This window comes from Hippopotamus amphibius, chromosome 3 (genome assembly GCF_030028045.1).
Source record: "Hippopotamus amphibius kiboko isolate mHipAmp2 chromosome 3, mHipAmp2.hap2, whole genome shotgun sequence".
Lineage (NCBI taxonomy): Eukaryota > Metazoa > Chordata > Mammalia > Artiodactyla > Hippopotamidae > Hippopotamus > Hippopotamus amphibius.
The window spans coordinates 131015302-131037586 of record NC_080188.1 but is presented as its reverse complement, the minus strand read 5'-3'; the positions used below and the strand labels follow the sequence as shown (position 1 = coordinate 131037586).

The window sequence follows — 22285 nt, the reverse complement described above, 5'->3', positions numbered from 1 at the left end:
CGGGCACGTGGGAAGCCCTGTGGATAAAGCATCTGCTGACGTCCACCCTCCCTGCCCCCACCCATGCCACCCAGCCACGAGCCGGGAGGTGCTCAGGACGGGTAGGTCTCCTGGCCTCAGTGGGGAAACCAGGTTAAGCCTTGAGACCGGGGCATGTTTTCTAGCCTCTCTGAGCTTCGGGTTGTTGTGTTTTAAACCTGTAAAATGGGGTAGTTCCCAGAGCTGTGAGAAGAAGATCACAGAAAGCACCTGGCACGCAGCACGTGCTCGATAAATCTTGACTCTTGTGCCACTAAAGACCTAGCAGCCCAGCCATGGGGACACACTCATCTAGGGTTAGATAGGTCTTCCTATCACCCACTCATGTTTTCTCTTAAAAACAGGGATGTTTAATAAAATAAAAGCAACACCCAGTCCTTTATGAACTCCACACTCATATCTGACAAATGTCTGTTCCTCTGATGTCACTGGTGAATGGGAAAAAGTGGATCTCAAGTCCACAGGAAAGCTCCCTACATCTCAGGTAAGCAGGTGGTCTCCCTTCTCGGAAATAAAGACTTTACACATTGGCATTCATGCCAAACAAGGAAAGTTTTTTTTAAAAAAATATATATTTATGTATATACACACACATATGTTTATTTACATAGTTGTGCTGGCTCTGAGTTGCAGCTAGCAGCATCTTTAGTTGCGGCACATGGGATCTACTTCCCCAACCAGGGCTCAAGCCAGGCCCCCTACATTGGGAGCATGAAGTCTTTTTTTTTTTTTTTTTTCCAGAGGGCCAGAACAGAACCATAATCTTTATAGAAAATGACTTTTTACAGAGATGACACCCAAGGAAATACACCTTATAACGAGCACATTGGGGGACTATTAGCAGCAGACACCATGTTCATGCAGCGCTATTTCCTCCCACGAGACATGAACAGCCTGACGGAGACCAAGGTCACGGCCCACAGACTGAGGGCAGGGCAAGGCCAGCAGAGTGGCTCCCAGGTGCCCTGGCCACACGCTGTCCTGCTTCCCCTTGGTGTTCACGGCTCAGGTTCTGATGTCACAGAATCTTAATCCACACATTATCATTTCCCTTCACATTTCAGAGTCCAGTACATGTGTTTATAATATTTAGATCAGCATGAAATGAAAAACTGGCACTATACAAACCACAGAATCTGTTCACTTCTTGAAATCCATGAATTAGGTCTAATTTACTCCTTTTATTAATAAAGGTGACTTTTAATAAAAAGCTTTAATTTGACCAAAATTAAAACGTATGAAAGTTAACACACTCCCAGCTTTACTTACGTAAGTGTGAGCATGCAGGCATCACTTCCGCATCATTAACACCACACCCCCACAGACAGCAGCACAACGGACAGAGAGTGATGAGACCGCCTGAAACTCTCACTGGCTCGACCTCAAAGGGTTACAGGGAAACGACGCACAGGGTCTAACGCCCGTCAGGCGAGATGTGGTCCTAGGCCATGACCACTGTTACAGTCCAATCTGGGTTTTACTATAACCAACTCACAGATTTGAAATTAAACACTGCTTAATGGTTTCAGATGCATTTTGGTATTTAATGTCTCAAGGCATCTTTACACATAATAAATTAAGACTCTAACAAGGAGAACCTGTGAATAAAGCCTCTTCCATGGACTCAGGGCAGCGGCTGCAAACGCCATCAGAGTGAATGCCAAGTCACAGCCACCCCTGAATTTCCATCTTTAAAACAAGCAAAGCTAAGCAGCACACACATGAATATTTTACTATAACCTTAATGGTCTAACAACCCTCCCAAATGGAAGGAACTGCAACATAAAGTCAACCACCAAATGGAACTTACAGTGATGGGCTTCGGTATGCAGACTTCCCAGGCCATTTTCCAACGACCTGCAGAACCACCTACTGTCGAACACTGACTGCAGGAGAACCACCTGTACCGACACGCCTGACCCCGGCGGCTGGCCCACAGGCACGCACGCATGGCCGTGTGAACCTACGGCTTTCCTGATGCCCTCGCTACGTGCTGAATACTGACATTTCATAGGCTCACTCCTTGTAGTCAATCTGAGCGTGATCAACTTCCAGAGAGAAACATGGAGCTAAACCAAGTTAAGAATATTAAACCTGCCACACAAGGGCTCAAATAGGAATTACTTTGTTTAGTGTAATGGAAAGTTAATTTTTAAAAATATCTGTAATCTTCTTGAAACACAAGGCACCGATAGGGAGCAGACATTCCAGCAAAGAGTGATTGGGAAAAAAAAAAAAAGGATCTGATCAGAGTCCTTTGTCCTTCGCAGGTTAGAACACTTCCTTCTCTCATGCTCATGCGACATCTTCCAGGTAATCCGCAACGTCGCTGAGCTGGGACACAGTCAGGTCCTGTGTGAGGTCATCAAGTTTGTCACTGGTATTGACGTCATCTATTTCCACAGAGAGGTCTTCCTCCATCTCTTCACCAATACTCAGCTCACTTTTTTCTGAGTGATGGCTGGTACTATTAAAATCATCAATATAGTCATCTTCTTCTCCAGTCCCTAATCCAAGTGATCCAATTTTATCACTGACCAATTTAAGATCTTTCAAAATTGTGTTTCCCCTTTTACTTTCAGAATCCTTCAGCGAGGGTGCTCCAGTAAGGGAGCTGAGTCCACTTTTGAAGGGGGGCGCGTCCGAGAGCGCGGCGAGGCTTCCTGCCTGCTTGCCAGGCTCACTTCTCCGACCATAAGTTCTTTCTGGTTTAGGAATGGGATCATCAAAGAAAGAATCTCCTTCCACGTCATCTTCATCTGGACAAGGGCCAGCTTTGTCTTTGACATCTAGACTTTTGCTGCTTAACAAGGATCCAAGTTTTGTTTCCTGGGCCAGTAAGGGAAGACTACTTTTGCTCTTTGGTTCTGACGACGAGATCCTGGTATCACTCTCACTAGCATCACTGCTGGCCTTCTTACTGGGAGGAGCGTGTGCATTTGTTTTTCCTTCTGGTGACTTTGGTGGAGAATGTACATCAGAGAGATCTAGTGCACCTTCCCCACTGGTCGGCCCTTTTTCTTTCTGTTGACAGCGTCTGATCACTTCTAGCAATAAGGGTCCACCCACAGTACGTTCTGCTTTAATAATTCCTAAATCTCGGGCTAAGTTCTCTCAACCTTCGAGACCTTGCAATGTGCTAGTTTCAGGTTGAAAAACAGCCAAGGTAAAGTCAAGATTAAAAAACTGAAGAAACTCGGCAACGAGACTAGCCACCAGCCGGCCATCTGGGAGCACGAAGTCTTATCCACTGGGAAGTCCCGAGAAGGAAGATTTATACCTACACAAATTAACGGAAAAATTTGTTAACAAAAATAAACCAAAAACATTGTTAAATTAAAAATAATGAAGAACTTGGATTCCTTACCATCCCAGGAAACATCCTTCAGAAAATACGTTTGTTCATATTCCTGCAGAGAGAAGAGAATAAGCTGCTTCTGGGAGCAGAAATCTGGGCGGCCCCTTAGAGGCATTGTACGGAAATAGAACTAGAATCTGGTTTCTGGTGGGAGCAGTGGGTGGGGCCGGTGGGCCTCTATGAACATGAGAGGACCCAGCATTTGGCTTGAGGGAGTCCCCATTTCCCCCCACAGGTAGTCGCGAGTTCACAGCCCACTGTGTCCTCTGGCTCACGCTCCCCCAGGACACCGCCTGGGCACGGGGGTGACCCTGCTGTCACGGCTGCCCTGCTCGGGCGGGCAGGGGTCTGGCTGCTCAGAATGTGCACCTGACTCTTTCCCAGACCCAGGCCCTGCTCCTCCCCACATGGAGGCAGGCAGGAAACAGCTGATCAGTGTCACCTGGGACTGACCTGCTCTCTGGATAATACAATGGAGGGGACACAGGTCCACGGACAGCTCTGTGGACGAATGTTAGTGACTTATCCACACAGCCTCCGAGTTCAGGGGAATCCGAGCGGGGACGGGACTCCAGACAAATGAAAGCTGACTGCCCATCTAAAGCAGCAACCACGATCACGTGGTTCTCCCTGGATGAGGTCAGGGACCCTCGAGCTGCCTGGGCCTGAGGCCAGGAGTCTGGCCACGGGGTTCAAATCTCAGCTCCGCCTCTGCCCACGCCCGACAGGGACTCACCCCTCTGTCCCATGGCTGGCAAAACAGAGTAAGAACAGCTGCCCTGTTGTAGCACAGCTGCAGAGGGACAGCCAGGGACCAGCACGCCACCCTGACCCGGCCCTCCCTGTGCCTCCCTTGGACATCGGCCGGGGCTCCCGACTCCCGCACTTTGTCCATCTCAGGTGCCCCGGAGGAATCACCCACATCACAGGCCGGCTCCCTGCAATGATGCACAAGGGCACACGAGTCACGCGGCCCACAGGCCCCGGCCTCCTCACGCCCCGTGGCCGAGCCTGGGTGGCCGGGGTCCACGATCTCCGCCCAGGCGCCCTCGCCCTCCACGCCTGACCTTGCCCTGCCTCAGGGTTCCTCATCAGTCACCAACCATGACCCCCCTCCCCAGGGCCACGTAGTGGGTGTCTGCTCACGTGTCAAACCCTATTCAGGTGTCACCCACTCGGGACGGCCACCAGCAGCCCCACAGCAAAGGATGGGAACCGTCACTTCCAATTGGACACGGCCCTCCCGGGGACACGTCCTCCCACCTCGGGATCCACCCCACACCCCTGCCCCTGCAGCCCCAATGACTCCAGCTGGCACACCCAGGAGGTGTTGGCCCAGCTCTGCTGAGCGTGCAGGAGGCTGCAGGTCCAGCACCAGCGGGCTGTGCCCCCTCGGTCTTGCTGCTCTGCAGGCACAGGGCCCAGCGGGGACACACGCTGAGCCTCTGGCCCCCACCCGGTGCCAGCACGTTGGGTGGGGGACTGTCATGGGTTGACCTGTGTCCCCCACAGGTACTGAAGTCCTCCCAGGACCTGTGAGTGTGACCGTATTTGGAAACACGATGAAGTTAAGATGAAGTCAGTAAGGTGGCCTCTAATCGAGTATGACGGGGGTCCTTATAAAAGGGGGAACGTGGACAGGGGCTCACACACAGGGAGCGGGCCGCCTGAAGATGGGCAGAGATGGGGGCTGCTCCTCCAAGCCAAGCTGCCTCACAGTTTGCCAGAAACCACCAGAACCTGGGAGAGGCCTGCACCAGATTCTCCCTCACAGCCCTGGGCAAGAAGTGACCCGGCCGACACCCTGATCTCGGCCTTCCCGCCTCCAGAACCAGGAGACAAGAAAAGTCTGATGTTTAAACACCCCTCCCCCCCCCACCCCCCCCCCCCCCCCCCCCCCCGGGGCTGTGGGGCCCTGATACAGCAGCCCCAGGAAACTCAGACAAGACTCTACGAGAGCAGCACACACACCCCTGCAGGCTGCAAGCAGGGGCGTGGTCCTCATTCAGCCCCACCGCACCAACCACTCACCTGCTTCAGGCTCTGGAGGGGAGGGGACACGCCTAGCCCTGGGGCATGTGGGCCTGGGGAGCTGGAGTCTGCTGTGATCTTTCTTCTGCCTCCAGCTGCTGCAGCTCGATTTCCTCAGGGTCCCCAGAGGGCCCCGGGCAGTTCCTGGCCTGGGGTGCCAGGCCTGAGTCCTCCACCTCCATCAGCAGCCTGGTCTGGACGCTGGGGGCCAGCTGGTCCCTCTCAAGGTCTCTGGGCATCTGCGTCTCGATGGGCTGGCTGCTTCTAGGTGACTAAATGACAAAGTCATTCCTTCTGGTGACAAGAGCCTGCAGGACAGGCCCTTCCCAAGCCACGTTTAGGGAAAGAAATGCCAACTGACAGGGAAGCAAGGGCTGTGCAGGTTTAGAGAGGAACACAGCATGGGGTCATGTCCCCTCACTGCCACCTACTCCCTGGGGAATCCCAAGAGAAGCCGGCGGTGGGTTGAAAAGTGGCCCCCAAGGCTATGTCTACATCCTAAGCCCCAATACTCGTGATGGGACCTATTTAGAAATAGGGTCTTTGCAGCCAAGGTCATACTGGAGAAGAGTGGGACCTGTACCCCGTGACGCATGTCCTCTAAAGGAGAGAGATGCAGAGACACAGGGGAGAGGCCATGTGAAGACAGCAGAAACTGGAGGGAGGCACCCACAAGCCAAGGGGCGCCAAGGGAGCCCAACAGCCACCCCTAGAGCCCCCGAGGGACCCACCCCGCCACTCCTGGATTTCAGATCTCTGACCTCCAGACCTGCAGGACTGTTTTAAGCCCCCGTCTACAGGATCTGTCTCAGCAGCCCCGGGAAACCCACAGAGAGCCCTGTGTCCCATGAGCTTCAGCAGAATCAAGTTTTTCGGCACAGACGTCCTAGGGTGGAGGGCGCAGACCCCACCGCACAGGCTGAGTGTGGACACAGGCGGGAGGGCCTGGGGTTGCCCTCCGCTCATGTTCCCCGGGGCTTGACCGGACACATCCCAGGGAGATACTTACAGGGCTGCCTGGCTCCCTCGGATTTTCTGCAAATCAAAAAGAATAGAGAGAAATGGAAACACGTGGTGTTACCTCTTACAGTGACTGCTGTGAGGGAGAGGAAAGGCCTTGATGCACAGTGAAGTGGACTTACGGTTCGGGAAACAGACAGCTGACTGGATAAACCTCGCAGCTGGGAAAACACAGGAGGGGCATTTATTGGGTAGTGTCCCCCGCCCCCGGGGCCTACCACCCCCGCAACCTCTGGCCGGAGGTGCACCCATCTCTCTCTGCTTCCGGCCCTGGCGCCCTGGACACCCCGTCTCCAGCGGCTGCCCCAGCATCCGGGTCTCAAGCCCTGCGTGTCGGGGAGCTCCCAGCAGGCGGCTCCAGGCTCAGACACACGCAAGGCCCCCGAGACGGAACGTGAGCAGGGTCTCCCCCTCGGGAACCCCGAGCCCGGGACCCCGTTTCTGAGCTCCTTACGCTCTTGCTGCCCTAGTTTCCTCCAGGATCAACGTGACTCTGAGTTACCTCTTTCTCTACAGCAGCAAACGATGAGGACGCCAATGATGATGGCGACGCTGATGACAAGGACTGTGGCAAAAGGGAGCAACCACCCCCTTAGGTATTCTGGAAGGAGAGAAAACAGAGAATGCGGGCACAGCGTTGGGCCCCCATCCTCAGCAGAGTGATGTGTGGCTCTCGGAAGGGGTGGCAGCACCGCCAGTCTCCAGGCCTGGAAGAGCTCTCTTGCTCACCATCCCCGCCGATCTCCCTGGTAGGAGGTGCCCAGGCTCATCCTTCCTGCTCAGACAGGACCCTGGGCTCTGGCTCATGGCCTGGAAGCAGCAGGAGGTCTGACCTGCCAGCACAGCAGCCAGAGGCCCTGGCACCCGGGATGGGGCTCAGGGGTGCGTGGTCGCAGCTGCAGGACTTACTCCTGGGCCAGCAGAAGGCAGAGCCCACAGGAGGTTGGGAGGAGGCAGTGGATGGCCAGTCCTTGTGGCAGCAAGGCCGGGCCACGCTGGCCCAAAGGACAGGACAGGGTCTACTCTGGGGAGACATCTGGCGCGACCACTGGGGTGTCTGTCTCACCCTGCCGAGCTCCCAGCACCGAAAGCAGCCGGGGACACACAGACACGTAGGGCGGGGGGAGCCCATCAGAGCTGTGGACGCCCGGCCACCCTGATGTGATCTGTCACTAACGACAGAGGAGGAAGTGTGAGTCTTTTACGTGGTACTATCGTTCTGCTTAAAGGTTTTTCTTTATTCACAGTTTAGGTCCTTCCCCATTCTTCTCCTTTGGTGCTAAAATAGCCTTTAAAAGTGTGAGCAGTTTACAGAGGGAACCTTCTTCAACATAATAAAGGCCACATATGAGAAACCCAGTGCAAACATCGTACACAATGGCGAAAAGCTGAAAGCATTTACTCTAAGATCAGGAACAAGACAAGGATGCCCACCCTCGCCACTATCATTCAACATAGTTTTAGACGTCCCATCCACGATAATTAAAGAAGAAAATGATATGAAAGGAATACAAATGGGAAAAGAAGAAATAAAACTGTAACTGTTTGCAGATGACATGATACTATACAGAGAAAACCCTAAAGATACTATCAGGAAACTTCTAAACCTCATCAATGATTTTGGTAAAGTTGCAGGATACAAAACGAATACATCAAAATCTCTTGCCTTCTATACACCAACAATGAAAGAGCAGAAAGAAAAATCAAGGAAACAAATCCACTTACCATCACATCCAAAAGAATAAAGAACCTAGGAAGAAACCTACCTAGGGAGGCAAAAGACCTGTACTCAGAAAGCTATAAGACACTGATGAAAGAAATCAAAGACAACACAAACAGATGGAGAGATATACCATGTTCTTGGACTGGAAGAATCAATACTGTGAATATGATTATACTACCCAAAGCAATCTACAGATTCAATGCAATCCTGATCAAATTACCAATGGTATGTTTCACAGAACTAGAACAAAACATTTTGCAGTTTATATGGAAACACAAAAGACCCCGAATAGCCAAGCAATCTTGAGAAAGGAAAATGGAACGGGAGGAATCAGGCTTCCTGACTTCAGACTATACTACAAAGTTACAGTAATCAAGACACTATGGTACTGGCACAAAAACAGAAATATAGATCAATGGAACAGGATAGAAAGTCCAGAGAAACACCCACGCACCTATGGTCAACTAATCTATGACAGAGGAGGCAAGGACATACAATGGAGAAAAGACAGCCTCTTCAGTGAGTGGTGCTGGGAAAACTGGACAGCTACACGTCAAAGAATAAAGCAGAACACTCCTTCACTGCATACACAAAAATAATCTCAAAATGGATTAAACATCTACAGGGAAGGTGGGATACCATAAAACCCTGAGAGGAAAAGAGAGGCAGAACACTCTTTGACATACATCACAGGAAGATCTTTTTCAATCCACCTCCTAAAGTAACGAAAATAAAAACAAAAATAAACAAATGGGACCTAATGAAACTCCAAAGCTTTTGCCCAGCAAAGGAAACCATAAACAAGATGAAAAGACAACCCACCAAATGGGAGAAAATATTTGCAAATGAAGCAACCGACAAGGGATTAATGTCCCAAATATAGAAAGAGCTCATGCAGCTTAATATCAAAAAAGACAAACAACCGCATCGAAAAGTGGGTGGAAGACCGAAATAAGACATTTCTCCAAAGAAGACACACAGATGGCCGACAGACACATGAAAAGGTGTTCAACATCACTAATTCTTAGAGAAATGCAAATCAAAACTACAATGAGCTATCACCTCATACCGTTCAGAATGGCATCATCAAAAACTCGACAACAATAAGTGTTGGAGAGGGTGTGGAGACAAGGGAAGCCTCCTGCACTGTTGGTGGGAATGGAAACTGGTACAGCCACTAAGGAAAATAGTACAGAGATTCCTTAAAAAACTAAAAATAGAACTACCATATGATCCAGCAATCCCACTCCTGGGGATATATCCAGAGAAACCCAGAATTCAAGAAGACACATGCACCCCTATGTTCACTGCAGTACTATTTACAATAGCCAGGACATGGAAACAACCTAAATGCCCATCAGCAGATGAATGGATAAAGAAGATGTGGCACATATCATATACACAATGGAGTATTAGCCATTAAAAGGCATGAAATAATGCCATTTGCAGCAGCATGGACAAGATTGTCATACTGAGTGAAGTTAAGTCAGACAGAGAAAGACAGATATCATATGATATCGCAGACACACAGACATGGAAAACAAACTCATGGTTAGTAAAGGGGAAAGGTGGATGAGGGAGGGATAAGTTAGGAGTTTGGCATTAATAGATACACATGACTGTATATAAAACAGATCAACCACAAGGTCCTCCTGTATACACAGGGAACTATATTCAGTATCCTGTGATAAACCACAATGGAAAAGAATCAGGAAAAGAAAATGTACGTGTGTGTCTGTGTGCATATATATATAAAGTTGAATCACTTTGCTGAACATCAGAAACAAACATAATATTGTAAATCAACTATACTTCAATAATAATAATTAAAAAATAGCGCCTGAGCCCACACGGGGCCCAACATGGGGAAAAAGGATGGCTCAGCCACAGCTTGTCCACAAGGATTCTGTTTGTTTACTCAAGACAGGAGTCTACGGAACCACGCCCCACGGGCCAAATCCACCCACTCCCCACTGCTATAAAGAAAGTTTTACTGACACACAGCCAAGCAGCGGCAGCAGACTTCAGTTGTGACAACAGGGACCTTAGGACTCACAGAGACTCAACTTTTGCTTTATGGGTTTAAGAGACAGAAGCAGACCCTTACCTGCCCCTGGCTGAGTTTTCACAGCACAAACTGCATTCCTGGTGGCGTTGCAGGGTTGAAGGATGGCACTGTCTGCACACCTGAGAGGGAGAATAGAGACCCTGAGCATTACCTCTCCCCGCCCAGGCCCGACCCAAAGCATCCTTCTCACCACCCACTGGCCAGGGGTTAGAGGCTTTCAGCCTGGCTCCTGGGCTGGCCCATCAGGCTTCAGGCCATCAGTGTGTGGCATTTCCTGGGCTACCTGGCCCCAACTGGCCCCATGAGAATAAAGCTTGGGAATTCCCTGATATACGGGGGAGGGGCCTCCCTCTGTCTCTGTTCCCGGAGAGAGCTGTGTGTGGCTGTGAGGATTGCACCTGCTGTAGTCCTATCGCTACCAAGAGGTAAGTCAGCCTAAAGAGGAAGCTCTCAGCGAAGGGGACACACAAGCAAGTCCAGAGAAGCCAGAGCCCTGATCGAACCAGACCTGAAGGCAGTCCTTACTTCAGATTTGTCAGGTTCCCAAGCCAACAGTTCAACATGGTGAGTTGTATTTAAGAGTCTACAACTGCGAGTGATCTTATAAGTGGCTTTTCCACTGTAAATGCCTTCCCCAAAGTCCCCCCACATCACCCCACCTGGAACCACAGAATACGAGCTTGTTTGGAAATAGGGTCCTTGCAGATATAATCATGTTAAGATCAGGTCATACTGGATCAGGGTGGGCCTGAATCAATGACCAGCATCCTTACAAGAGGAAAATTGTATGCAGACACAGAGAAGGCCACGTAGAGATGCAGACACACACACGCACAGCGAGAAGAGTACTTGGAGGCGGAGGCAGAGAGTGAAGAGACGCCTCTACAAGCCAAGGAGCACCCAGCACTGCCGGCAACAGGAAGCTGAGGAAGCGAGAGCGACTCCTCCCCAGAGCCTTCGGAGGGAGCGAGGCCCTGCTGACATCCTGCTTTCGCACGTCTGGCCTCCAGGACTGGGAAAGAGGACACTGCTGTTGTGTTTTAAAAGCCACCCACGTACGGTGCTTTGCAGCAGCCCCAGGAAACTCAGCCCGGGACAGCAGACATCCCATCCTGCTGCAGGGCACGGGACTGCCTGCCTCTCCGCCTGCGGTTTCCTTTGCCAGAGCTTTCTGTGGCTCCCTCCCTCCCGGGGCCTCTGTTCTCGAGGCCCGTCTCCCGCAGCCCCCGTTCCCCGTGGGCTCATCACTGCACAGGGGCCAGGACGGCCACCACTGCTGGGGCCCCAGCGCGGCTCATCATGACCCACGAATGAAGCAAGGAAGGGAGGAAGGCACTCGGACTCCCATCCGGCACCAGGCGGAAATACCCAGGCGCCTTGTCCGCCTTCATCTCAGGACCCTCTGTGGGGCAGGTGCTACCATTGCCCCACTTTACAGATGGGAAAGTGGAGGCTCCGGGAAGGGGCGGCTGAATAATGGACCCAAAGCCACCCAGGCAGTGGATGCAGGAGGGACCCTCGCCCGGGCCCGTCTGGTCCGATCCCACCCCCAGGCCGGCACCTTGTGCACCGGAAGCAGCTCTCCGTGCAGTGCGGGGAGTCGCAGTAGAAGCTGCCCTGCCGGCACTGGCACAGCCGGTCGCTGGTCGCGGAGCATGCAGTCACCTCCTCCTGATCTGCTGGAGGGAAGGCCGAGGGTCAGTCACTGGGCCCTGGACTCTGTCCTGCCCACCTGGCCACGTCCAACTTCCTAGTCAAAGACTCAGAATCTGCACTGCCCCCCAAGCTGGGATAGAGAAGGGGACCTGTCAGACTCGTCCCCTGCACCTGGGGTGTCTGTGGGGGAGCCCGCGGGTGCCCTGGTGGTCTGGGCTGGGGCATAGGCCCGACTCCTCAGAAACACCCCCGAAGCATTCCGTCCATCTCATCTGCCCCACGAGAACAGAACAGCACCCCTCGGTACAGACACTGAACGGTCGCTCCCAGCATCGCTAGGGGATCCCGTCCTTTGGCCTGTGAGGGCCTGCTCGTGGGGCCACACCCCACATTGCACATCGATAGGGCTATTTCCACGGGGCCCACTGTCCCCCCAACTTGAACACCACCCTGCTCCACTGCCTCTCTGGACAGAGTCCTAACACCTGGGGAGCCAGTGTGCCATCTTGCTGTCCTTCTTCAGGACAGGAGAAGGAAGTGGTTTTGGCAACTGTCAGCAAAGCACGTTGCATGGAAACTCCTGTTAGGACATCTTTACTTTTTAAAGATGAAAACTCTATCTACTTAAGGTGTGCGGCAGGAGGAGCTGATGCGTTGGGCTGGGAGCTCATTGGGGTTGCGGTAAATCTAAGAACCATTCCAGGGAAAGGATACTTCTACAACACTGAGCGACTTCCCGGGTGGTCCAGGGGTTAGGACGCGGCGCTTTCACCGCCGTGGACCCGGTTTAGTTCCTGCCAGGGTAGTAAGATCCTGCAGGTTGCCCAGTGCCGTCACAAAAAAACCCCCAAAAAACAAAAACATAAAAAACAACCAAAAAAACCCATCGAGCCTCCTTGCTTACTATCTAGTGGAACGTCTCTCCATGTTTCGATCCCCTGAAGTGTTGTCTGTTCACATACACATTCATACATGCTTTGCTAGATTTACTCCAAAGGTCTCTTTTTTTTTTTTCTTGCTAATGCAACTGGTATTTTTAAGATACATTTTGAAAACCCACGTCTCCAATACACAGAGACGTGAGGAACTCCTGTGCCTCGCCCGTGTACATGGCGACTCTGAAATCCTCCTGAGTTGCAGGTTGAGCCTGTAGCAAATACACACACAGCATCATGGTGAAAGCAAGTGCTTTGTGCCAGCAGCCCCGGTAGCCCCATTGCCGGGCTCTTCTGTGACTATTTCCTTTGGGGAGGTTCCCACAGGGCCCGCGGACGGGGCACGCTGGCCGGACGGCAGCTCACTCACCCTCCCGGCACTGGGCACAGGGCTCGCAGCTGCCCTCCTCGCTGGGGTGGGCCCTGAAGGTTCCAGACGCGCACGCCGTGCACTCTCCGACGCGGCGCCCCTGCTCTGCAGGTTTGCTCACGTAGTAGCCTGTGTGAGGGGGACATGGAGGGGAGGTGGGGGCCCCGGCCATCCTGCGCTGCTGCAGACCCGCCCGGGCTCTGAGGCCTGTGCACCAGGAGGTCCCAAGGCGCCAGGAGCCCAGACCCCTGCATGGGACCCACCCCTCGCCTCCGGTCTCCATGCAACGTTCTGGACTGATGCGAGGCCACCAGTGTCCCAGAACCAGGGACCTGAATCGCCCCTTGGCTCTTCCTGATGCCGTGCAGTGCGTGGACGCCGGGCAGAGGTCACAGGATTTCATATGGCAATGGTGTCCCTTTCTCTCCTCGTGTGGGTCGTGGAGGTGTCGCGTGAATGCTCGGATGTAGGTGTAAATCTATGCAGCGTGTGTACAGGTGCGTGTGCAGGTGAGTGTGGGGAGGGCACGGGGCTGAGTGTCCAGGTGTTGAGGGCTTGGTCTCTGAACCAGGAGCCCCGAGATAGAATGAGGTGCGTGTGCAGGTGTGTGAGGGGGCAGTGCCCATGGTGATGGTACAGGGGTGTGGCTGGGGGGGCGGGTGGGCAGGTAGGCGTGTCCCGCCCTGGCAGACACCCCCACTTCTGTCCTCCAAGCCCTGCTCAACCTGACTCTCCCATCTCAACACAAGCACACACCTATCTGTTCACACGAGAGCCCCCAAGAGGGTGCAGAGGTGGGACGCTGGGTGCCTCCAAGGAGAGGCCCTCCTGCCCCAGACAGCCAGGTGCTCCCCGCAGGCAGCTCCCAACACTGTGCACGGGGCCCATGGCCTCCCTCCTCCCAGACTCACCAGCGGGGCAGAGTGTGCTGCAGCGGCGGAGGTTGGTAACCTCATACTGGCCTGGTTCACACGGGGTCTCCTCGGTTGCCACGGTCACCTTCAGTCAGAAAGGGGAGATTGGCATGATCAAAAGATGCCTCTGCTCCTGATGGATGCAGATGCCGAGACCCCTGAGCAGGCAGAGGTGGCCCCCCCCGGACCCCAGGCACCGCCCCCCTCGTGGGTGGGCTTCCTCAGGAGAGCCTCTCCGGGCTGCTCCCCTCACAATACAGAGCAGGATTCCTTGGGGGGGAATACGGTGTTTAGTTCCCAAGGGCATGTGGGTTTGCTGACCACCTCCATGGTGGATGTCTACACTATCTGCGTGGCCAGAACCGGCACCTCGTGGTAGTAGTCCTTTGGAATTTGGGTTTTGATTTTTTCTAGCGTATAGTTAACTTTTTCAGCAGTTGCATATGGACTTTGTCAAGAAAGGATGTCGTCTACGGGTTGGGAACAACGACCTGAGTGTCTGCGTGTATCTGCATGTGTACGTCATCGTATATGTGGATGTACACACACACAGAAGCCTTCAATTATGTGGTCCCAATATTTTTATCTCCTTACTGATTTTCTTTCTTTTTATTTTATTTTGCTGTTTTTATTTATATATATTTTTAAAGAACTTTTATTGAGATATAACTCACATACAATAAACTGCATGTATTGAAAGTGTACAATTTGATATTTTTTTTCTTATTAGTCAAGTATATATGGCAATCCCGATCTCCTAGTTTGACCCACTTCAACCCCCCGCTTTCCTCCCTTATGTGTCCATATGTTTGTTTTCCACATCAGGGTCTCTATTTCTGCCTTGCAAACTGGTTGATCTGTACCATTTTTCTATATTCTGCATATATGAGTTAATATACGATATTTGTTTAGCTCTTTCTGACTCACTTCACTCTGTATGACAGTCTCTAGGTCCATACATGTCTCTACATATGCCCTAATTTCATTCCTTTATACGGCTGAGTAATATTCCATTGTATATATGTACCACATCTTCTTTATCCATTCATCTGTGGATGGACTCCTTACTGATTTTCTATCCTGCTCGGTTTATCGGTTTGGAGGCATATTAAAATCAACTACTAAGTTTGTGGACTTTTAGATTGCATCATGCAATTAAGTCCATTTTTACTTTTTTGTATCTTGAGGCTGCGTTATTATTTACATACAATTTTATGTTTGTTTCACTAGGACAGTCGAGCCTCATTATTTGCTGAATTCTGTGATTTTCATCTTGCCTACTTCACAAAGTGTATTTGTAACCCAAAGTCGAGAGTCATGGTGCTTTCTTAGACACGGGCAGAATGGCAAGAGACTGCATCCGCGACACACACGTTCCCAGCTAGGCAGACCATGCTGTCACCACCTTCTTGTGTCAGCTCTCAGACTAAAGTATCCGTTCTGCAGCCTAGTTTTGTTTTGTCGGTGATTTTGATGTTTACAATGGTCTCCTACAGACTTCCCTGGTGGTCCAGTGGTTAAGACTCTGCCCTTTTTCACAGCAGAGGGTACAGGAGGCGCGAGGCAAAAAAAAAAAAGTCTCCTAGCCTAGTGCTCCTGGTGTTCTGAAGGTCAAGAAGGCTGTGATGTGTTTTACACACAGGTAAGGAAAAAAAGGCATCTTAAATGAACTTTGGACAGGCATAACCTACAGTGCTGCTGCCTGTGTGTTACCTGTGAATAAATTAACTGTGTATTAAATCAGATATCTTCACAGAGAAACACACATAAAAGAAGATTATGCATTGACAGGCTGATGAAAATGTGGTGACTAGAGGTTCACAGGAACCTTGCCCTTGGGTGTCCCCTACGGGAGTGGTCAGCGTTGGGTAATTCTGCATTCAGAGCCACTTTATCCCACCTAAGTGCTGCGAATAGGGGGATCCCGTTATCGTCTCCGTGGCTTCCTCCTCTGGTCATTGTGTCATGGGCTTCTTTACCCACCAATGCTTTTTAGCTTGCAGGTGCTTGTATCTGATTGTGTTAAGGCCACGTGTGAGACATGCCTGGTCCTATCTCCCTACCCTTTTTTTTTCCACCTGTAATCACAGTATCTGTGCTACTGGCGAAGTGCTGTATTACTGCCTCTTAGGTAGAGCTGCTAAAAGTGCCGCATCCCCAGATGTTTCTTTCTAACTCATAAACGAGTGTGCCCTATTCGGATGTTTTGGATGCGTCCTCTCAGTGCATTTTCACCATCTCTTTGTGCTCGTGACATCACACTTTCTCTTTGATTCTGTTTTCCCCTTCTTTTCTGGTTTTTGCTTTCCTTATGTCCCCTCTCCTCCCAGATCCTTTTTTCCTCCCTTCACCGCAAAAGTGAATAGATTCTATTTTTATTTTTTCCGGTTTATATTTCACCTTGGCAAAAATGAAGGAAAAAGCACAGGAAAAAAAGAATTAGATAGATTTAAAGAAGAAAATCTACTTTAAAAACACTCTTTCAAGCAAGAATCATCAATAGATGCTAATATTAATAAATGAAAGCTGGAGGAAGGACAGAATTGTTACATAGTTTCAAAGGAACTCCACACAAGATACTTGGTAATGACACAGGGAAAAAAAATAGGAACTTTACAGCAAAGACGCCTGGCAAACACCACCTGAAGTAAGCCACCATAACAGGACACATCACTCAGCCAGTATTTTCACTGAAAATGAGAAGTCATCAGACAAGCCCAAGTTGAGAAACATTCTGTTCAGTGACTACTCGGTGCCCTTCACCAGTGCTGAGGCCACAGAATAAAGAGACACTCAGGCAGGACTCCGGGGGCACAGCTGGGGAAATCTGAAGGCGGTCTCTAGACCCATCGATGCCAGTCCCCCGTTTTCAACAAAAAAAATCACAAGGTGCACAAAGAAACAGGAAAGTATGGCCTATTCCAAGGAAAAACCAAATCTGACACAAACCATTCCTGAGAAAGACCAAATGGCGGACTCACTAGACAAAATCCTGAAACAACTGTCTTAAAGATGCTCAAAGAGCTAAAGGAAGACCCGCACAGAGTCAGGAGAATGATATACGAACAAAACAAAGAGGTCAATGACGAGAGGGGACACTGAAAAGGAAGTGAACAAAAAAACCTGGAGGAGAACAGGACAGTAGGTGAAATGGACAATTTCCTAGGGGGATTCAAAAAGCATAATTGAGCAGGCAGAAAAAAGTCAGAACATGAAGGTAGGCCATTCGATAACAGAAAGAAAAAAGATTTAAAAAGTGAACAGCGGGACTTCCCTGGTGGTGCAGTGGTTAACAATCCCCCTGCCAATGCAGGAGACATGGGTTTAAGCCCTGGGCTGGGAAGATTCCACATGCCCCGGAGCAACTAAGCCCGTGTGCCACAACTACTGAGCCTGTGCTGTAGAGCCCGGGAGGTACAACTACTGAGCCCATGTGCCACAACTACTGAAGGCCGCATGCCTAGAGCCCGTGCTCTGCAACAAGAGAAGCCACTGCACTGAGAAGTCCATGCACCGCAACTAGAGAAAGCCTGAGAGCAGCAACAAAGACCCAACACACCCAATAAATAAATAAATGAATAAATAAAAAGTGAACAGCACTAAGGGGTCCTAGAGCACACTGTCAGGTGGACCAACATATGCCCTGTGGGGCCCCCAGAAGGAGGAGGGAAAGAGAGAAAGGGGCAGAGGTGATTTGAAGAAATAACGGCATAAAACATCCTACATTTGACACAAGATAGGAATCTACCAACCCGAGAAGCGAATCAAACGCCAAGGAGGATGCTTTCAGAGACTCACGTTGAGACCCATAATCTAATTGTTCAAAGGCAAAGAAAATCTTGAAGACAACAAGACAGAAAGGATAGGAATCTTCAGGAAGATGACTCGATGTCTCACGAGACACCTTGGATATCAGAAGGCAATGCGTTGATATATTTAAGATGCTAAATGGAAAACGCTGTCACCCTAGAATTCTATATCCAGCAACACTGGGAGTTTGTTGCCACCACACCTTCCCTGGAAGAAACGCTCTACTGAGTCTGGTTGAAATCAAGAGACACTACATCCAGGAGCCCGATCCACGGATGTAGTGACTAGCCCCGCTTGCGCACAGCGGCTCCTGGAAGGTCAGTGAGGCTACCCGGCTGCCTATCCGGGAAGTGACGGGCGGCAGCGGACGCAGCCGCGGATTTGGGCTCTCACTCCCGCCGCGCCCGGTTCCTAACGGCGGCCCGGGGGGCGGGGACCCCGAAGGAAAGCAGGTGGCCTCCCTGGCGGGGGTCACGTCCCAGCGCAGAGGAAGACACGCCCTGCCCAGCGTCCCCGCGCCATCCCCGGGGCGGCTCCCTCCCAGCCTTCGGGGCAGGTCCCGGGCAGAGGCGGCCCCGGGGACCCAGCCCGCCGGCGCGCCCGCCCCCCCCCCCCGCGCCGGGCCCCCCCGCTCCCTTCCCCCCGCCCCTCCCCCGCCCGCCGGGCCCGCGCCTCCCTCCGCTCCGGCTCCCCGCACCCCCCCTCCGCCCGCGCCGCCCGGCCACCCACCCCCTGCTCCGCCGGGCGCGCCCCACGTCTGCCGCCGCCGGCTCCCCGCGCTGCACTGCTGGCCGCGGGGGCGCAGCGGGCTCGGCGCCGCCTGGGGCTCCGGTGCGGACGTTCCCCGCGGCCACCCGCTCGGGCTGGGAATCCGGGCGCGCGGTGTTGCCGGCTCCCTTCCCACCGCAGGACGCAGGCTCCATCCGAGCGTGTCCGCGACGCTGCCGCCTCCCCCGTCATGCCCGCTCCGGACGCGCGCCCCGGGCACGGCCCCCTCCCCGATCTCCGGATCCCCCCTCTCCCGAGCCCCGCCGCCGCCCCACCTGTGCCGCCAGCAGCAGCAGCAGCAGCACGGCCAGCACCGGGCTCCGCGGGGACATCACCAGAGTGCGCGTCTCTGCGCCGGGCCGCATTTATATGAGGGCGCACTCGCACCCCCAGAGCATGTGACCAGGGACACGCAATCCGAAGTATCCCTCCACTCGCCCCGCCCACGAGAACCGCTGGAGTGACTCGCTTCCGGCCCGCCTGGCAGCCTCTGGAAGCAAATTCTGATTTCTTATTCCCCCAGTTCCCGGGTTGTGCCCACCGCGCCCAGGGGGTGAGTAGCCCAGAGAGGTGCAGCGACCGCCACGTTCCTGGCCGCCCCCCCCCCCCCCCCCCGCATGCCCAGCCCTCGGACGTCCTGCCCTGGCCCGAGGCTGCCAGGCTTCCGCCCAGGCCGTCGCGGCGCCGGGGCCACGGACGGGCTCGGGGCTTCGGGGACCCAGGACGGCCGCCCCCTGCCATCCCCCGAGCTGGAACGTGTTGCCCCGTCGCCTCCGAGGGCGCGGGGGGAGGGCGGGGTGTCCGCACAGCCCCCGCCGCAGAGGAAAGGACGGAGCGCCTCGCTGGCCCCCGCCCAGCCCCTCATAGGCGAGCCCGTGACAGCCGCTGGCGCCCTCCCCAGCCCCTCCAGCGCACTCGTACCCAGAGACCGCAGGGGCTCCGACCAGGGCTCGGGGGCAGCCGCAAACCGCTCTCTCGCTCCACCCTCAACCCAGAGCATCTTCTGAGCTGCCCGCCAGAGCGACCTGGGTGGGGGACGTGGGGGGGGGGGGGGGCGGGGATCCATGAGAGGGAATCAAGGGGAAGAGGCCCTCCCTTCGTGGCGAGAGCGGGCTACAGCCCAGGCACCTCAGCAGGGGGCTTCATGCCCCTTCCTCTCCTATAGGTCCTCCAATGTCCCCAGGTCCCCACCCAGAATCCCATACTCAAGGGGGGGCCGGGCAGCTGCTTGAGTCTCTGAGCCCCATTGGGAGCCAAGTCACTTCTGCTACAAGTTCTTCCTGCTACAGGTGGCTGGCAGTTCACCCAAGCAGGTGACAAGGTGAGGTGACCGTCACTGTGTCCCAAGGCACGGGCATCTCCTCGCCTTTCTCTGTGCTGCTCTGGGTCTCCTAGAGGGCAGGGTGGGGCCCACGCCCAGGCCCTCCTGAGCTCCACCCTCCCAGTCCAGCTACCACCTCCTCTTCCCACCCAGATGCCCTGGGGGCCAAGCCCGTGGGGCAGGGAAGGGGGTGCTGAGTGGAGGTGGGGGTGGGAGGCCCACCTCTGGACCCCACATCATTCTAGATTTAACCACCAGCATGCAGACACCCAAGGGTTGACCTGATGGACCCAGAAACCATGTCCAGCTTTTTAATGCTTGCTGGTGCTATGTGACTGACACCCTTGTAACCCCCCTCTCTGGGCACTAGCCACCTGTTCCTCTGGGACTGTGCCCACCCAGCTTTCTTTTCCTTGTTGATTTAGAATAGTTCTTGGCCTACCAGGGACGCAAAGCGGATGCTGGAGGGGCTTCTGAGGCTGCAGGGGACAGGGTGTGGAGGGGCTGGTGGGTCAGGCTGCACCAGGGTGTCCCAGTCTGGTTCGGAAAGGGCCAGGGTGCAAGACAGCTGGCCCAGGGCTTCGGGTCCCGAGCAGCCTGCCTCAATAATGGACCTGCGCTCGCTCACTGTGTCCTGGGCTTATGAAGTAACGTGGTGGCTTGCGTTCATGATTGGGAAATGTGAAGATGTCTAACAAAGAAGAGCTGTTGTCTGGGGAACTGGTAGCAAATTAGGTATAATTCTGCCACCTCGCAGAACCAGCACATGCACAGGTCCTTGAAAGATACAGATAAAGGCCTCACATACATCCCTAAGTTGTTTTTACAGGAAGCAGGTCCCCCTTCAGATGAAAACTGCTGACCACGGGCACGTAGACCCTAGGACTGGTTGAAACCAGGAGGGTGATGATGCTTGAAATGTCACCTTGATGCCAGCCGATCCGAGACTGCTCCGTGAGCTGACCACACCCGGCTCCTCGCACAGGATAAACTCCTCTCCACCCCCTCCACGGGGCGCCACACAGTCTTGAGGGCAGGAGCCTGCTGTGACCCCCATTGCCTGGCAAAGCAAGGAAAGCTTTTCTTTTCTACTGCACCCAACACTGTCTCCACGTTTCTATTCAGCACGGGTGAGCAAAGGCTGTGTCGACAACGGAAATTTGGGGACTTGTCTGGGATGGACTCGTGGGCAGGCAGCCCCACAGGGCCCCTTGACTTGATCAGACACTCTGAGGTTTCTCCCCAAGCCAGCCTCCTTTGGGAGAGTGGAGGGTTGGAGGACCCCTCTGCAGGCCAGATCGCCAGGGATCCCCCGCCGTAGGGCTGTGCCTGGATCATACCCGGACTGCCGTCTCTGTACTTGGAGCTCTGGGGCAGGTATGGAAGATAGGGGACGGGCTGCCCTAGCAGCTGCCAAGGCCACCTTTGCCTTGAGGACACCCCCCTCTCCTTCTGCCCACACCGGTCCGGACTTCCTGCTCTGAGAAAATATTGTGGGGAAGAAAAACAGTAGCATTTGGGACATTGAGACACCTCTGCCAGCACTTCAGTAAGTCGCCCAGCATGCACTCCCAGGCCCTCCCCGTCCATTTGGGGAAACTTACGTTCCCATTGTGTGATTTTTGATTTTTTAGATCTCATTTTGAAGGCGTCACGTGGACTAAGGTCACGGGCTTAGTGGGACTTGGAAGCCAATTTGAGCCTTGGGCTGCTTGGGTTTTTTTGGTTTGTGGCTTTCCTTTGGGTGGTGAGGATTTGGTCTGCCTTTGGTTTTGCCGGCGAGTGTTTAATCTGACTCAACAAGGGAAGCACTTCTTCTCTGATTCCATCTGACAGCCCCCTGGGGAATATTTTGGCAGACTGGTTGACCTATAAACCAATACACAGGGACTTCCTAGGTGGCGCAGTGGTTAAGAATCCGCCTGCCAATGCAGGGGACACGGGTTCGAGCCCTTCTCTGGGAAGATTCCACATGCCACGGAGCAACTAAGCCCGTGAGCCACAACTATTGAGCCCATATGCCATAACTATTGAAGCCCATGCGCCTGGAGCCCATGCTCCACAACAAGACCCGTGCTTCACAAGAGAAGCCACTACAATGAGCAGCCCGCACACCACAATGAAGAGTAGCAACTAGAGAAAGCCCATGTGCAGCAGCGAAGACCCAATGCAGCCAATAAATAAATAAAATTAAAAAAATAAACCGATACATAAGGAAAAAATAATTTAACACCATGTGGTCACAATATTCTTTAGATTTTGGAATAAATTG

The 22285-nt window shown here is 53.1% G+C and overlaps 2 protein-coding genes, 1 long non-coding RNA gene and 1 pseudogene across 6 annotated transcripts in view; 1 reads left to right on the top strand and 3 right to left on the bottom strand.

Moving 5' to 3' along the window:
- Positions 1-661: 661 nt before the first annotated feature.
- Positions 662-3512, bottom strand: LOC130848793 (centrosomal protein 43-like; annotated as a pseudogene).
- On the bottom strand, positions 3186-19102 carry LOC130848393 (tumor necrosis factor receptor superfamily member 26-like). 3 transcript variants are annotated; one of them, XM_057726891.1, is made up of 11 exons: positions 18968-19102; positions 14112-14199; positions 13201-13329; positions 11801-11915; positions 10279-10358; positions 6951-7049; positions 6571-6609; positions 6438-6463; positions 5429-5700; positions 3407-3449; positions 3186-3319 (listed from the first exon to the last, which is right to left on the bottom strand). In XM_057726891.1, the coding sequence occupies exons 1-9, from the start codon at positions 19055-19057 to the stop codon at positions 5461-5463; spliced, it is 906 nt and encodes a 301-aa protein (XP_057582874.1). In that variant the 5' UTR covers positions 19058-19102; the 3' UTR covers positions 3186-3319; positions 3407-3449; positions 5429-5460. The 3 variants fall into 3 exon arrangements, with proteins under 3 accessions (XP_057582874.1, XP_057582875.1, XP_057582876.1); XM_057726892.1 differs by lacking the exons at positions 3186-3319; positions 3407-3449 and having other exon boundaries at positions 5617-5700; positions 6190-6463; XM_057726893.1 differs by lacking the exons at positions 3186-3319; positions 3407-3449; positions 5429-5700 and adding an exon at positions 6213-6314.
- A 37-nt stretch (positions 19103-19139) lies between these two features.
- LOC130847938 (uncharacterized) overlaps positions 19140-22285 on the top strand; it is a 6311-nt gene continuing 3165 nt past the window's right edge. The window contains exons 1-2 of the long non-coding RNA XR_009052507.1: positions 19140-19245; positions 19858-21562. This is a non-coding gene — a long non-coding RNA (uncharacterized LOC130847938). The remainder of the gene's footprint in view (positions 19246-19857; positions 21563-22285) is intronic.
- The window catches only part of LOC130847937 (tumor necrosis factor receptor superfamily member 1B-like), a 27545-nt gene continuing 26085 nt past the window's right edge, over positions 20826-22285 (bottom strand). For both annotated transcript variants that reach the window (XM_057725685.1, XM_057725684.1), the window contains one exon: positions 20826-21073. In XM_057725685.1, the coding sequence (XP_057581668.1) occupies positions 20826-21073 (248 nt within the window). The remainder of the gene's footprint in view (positions 21074-22285) is intronic.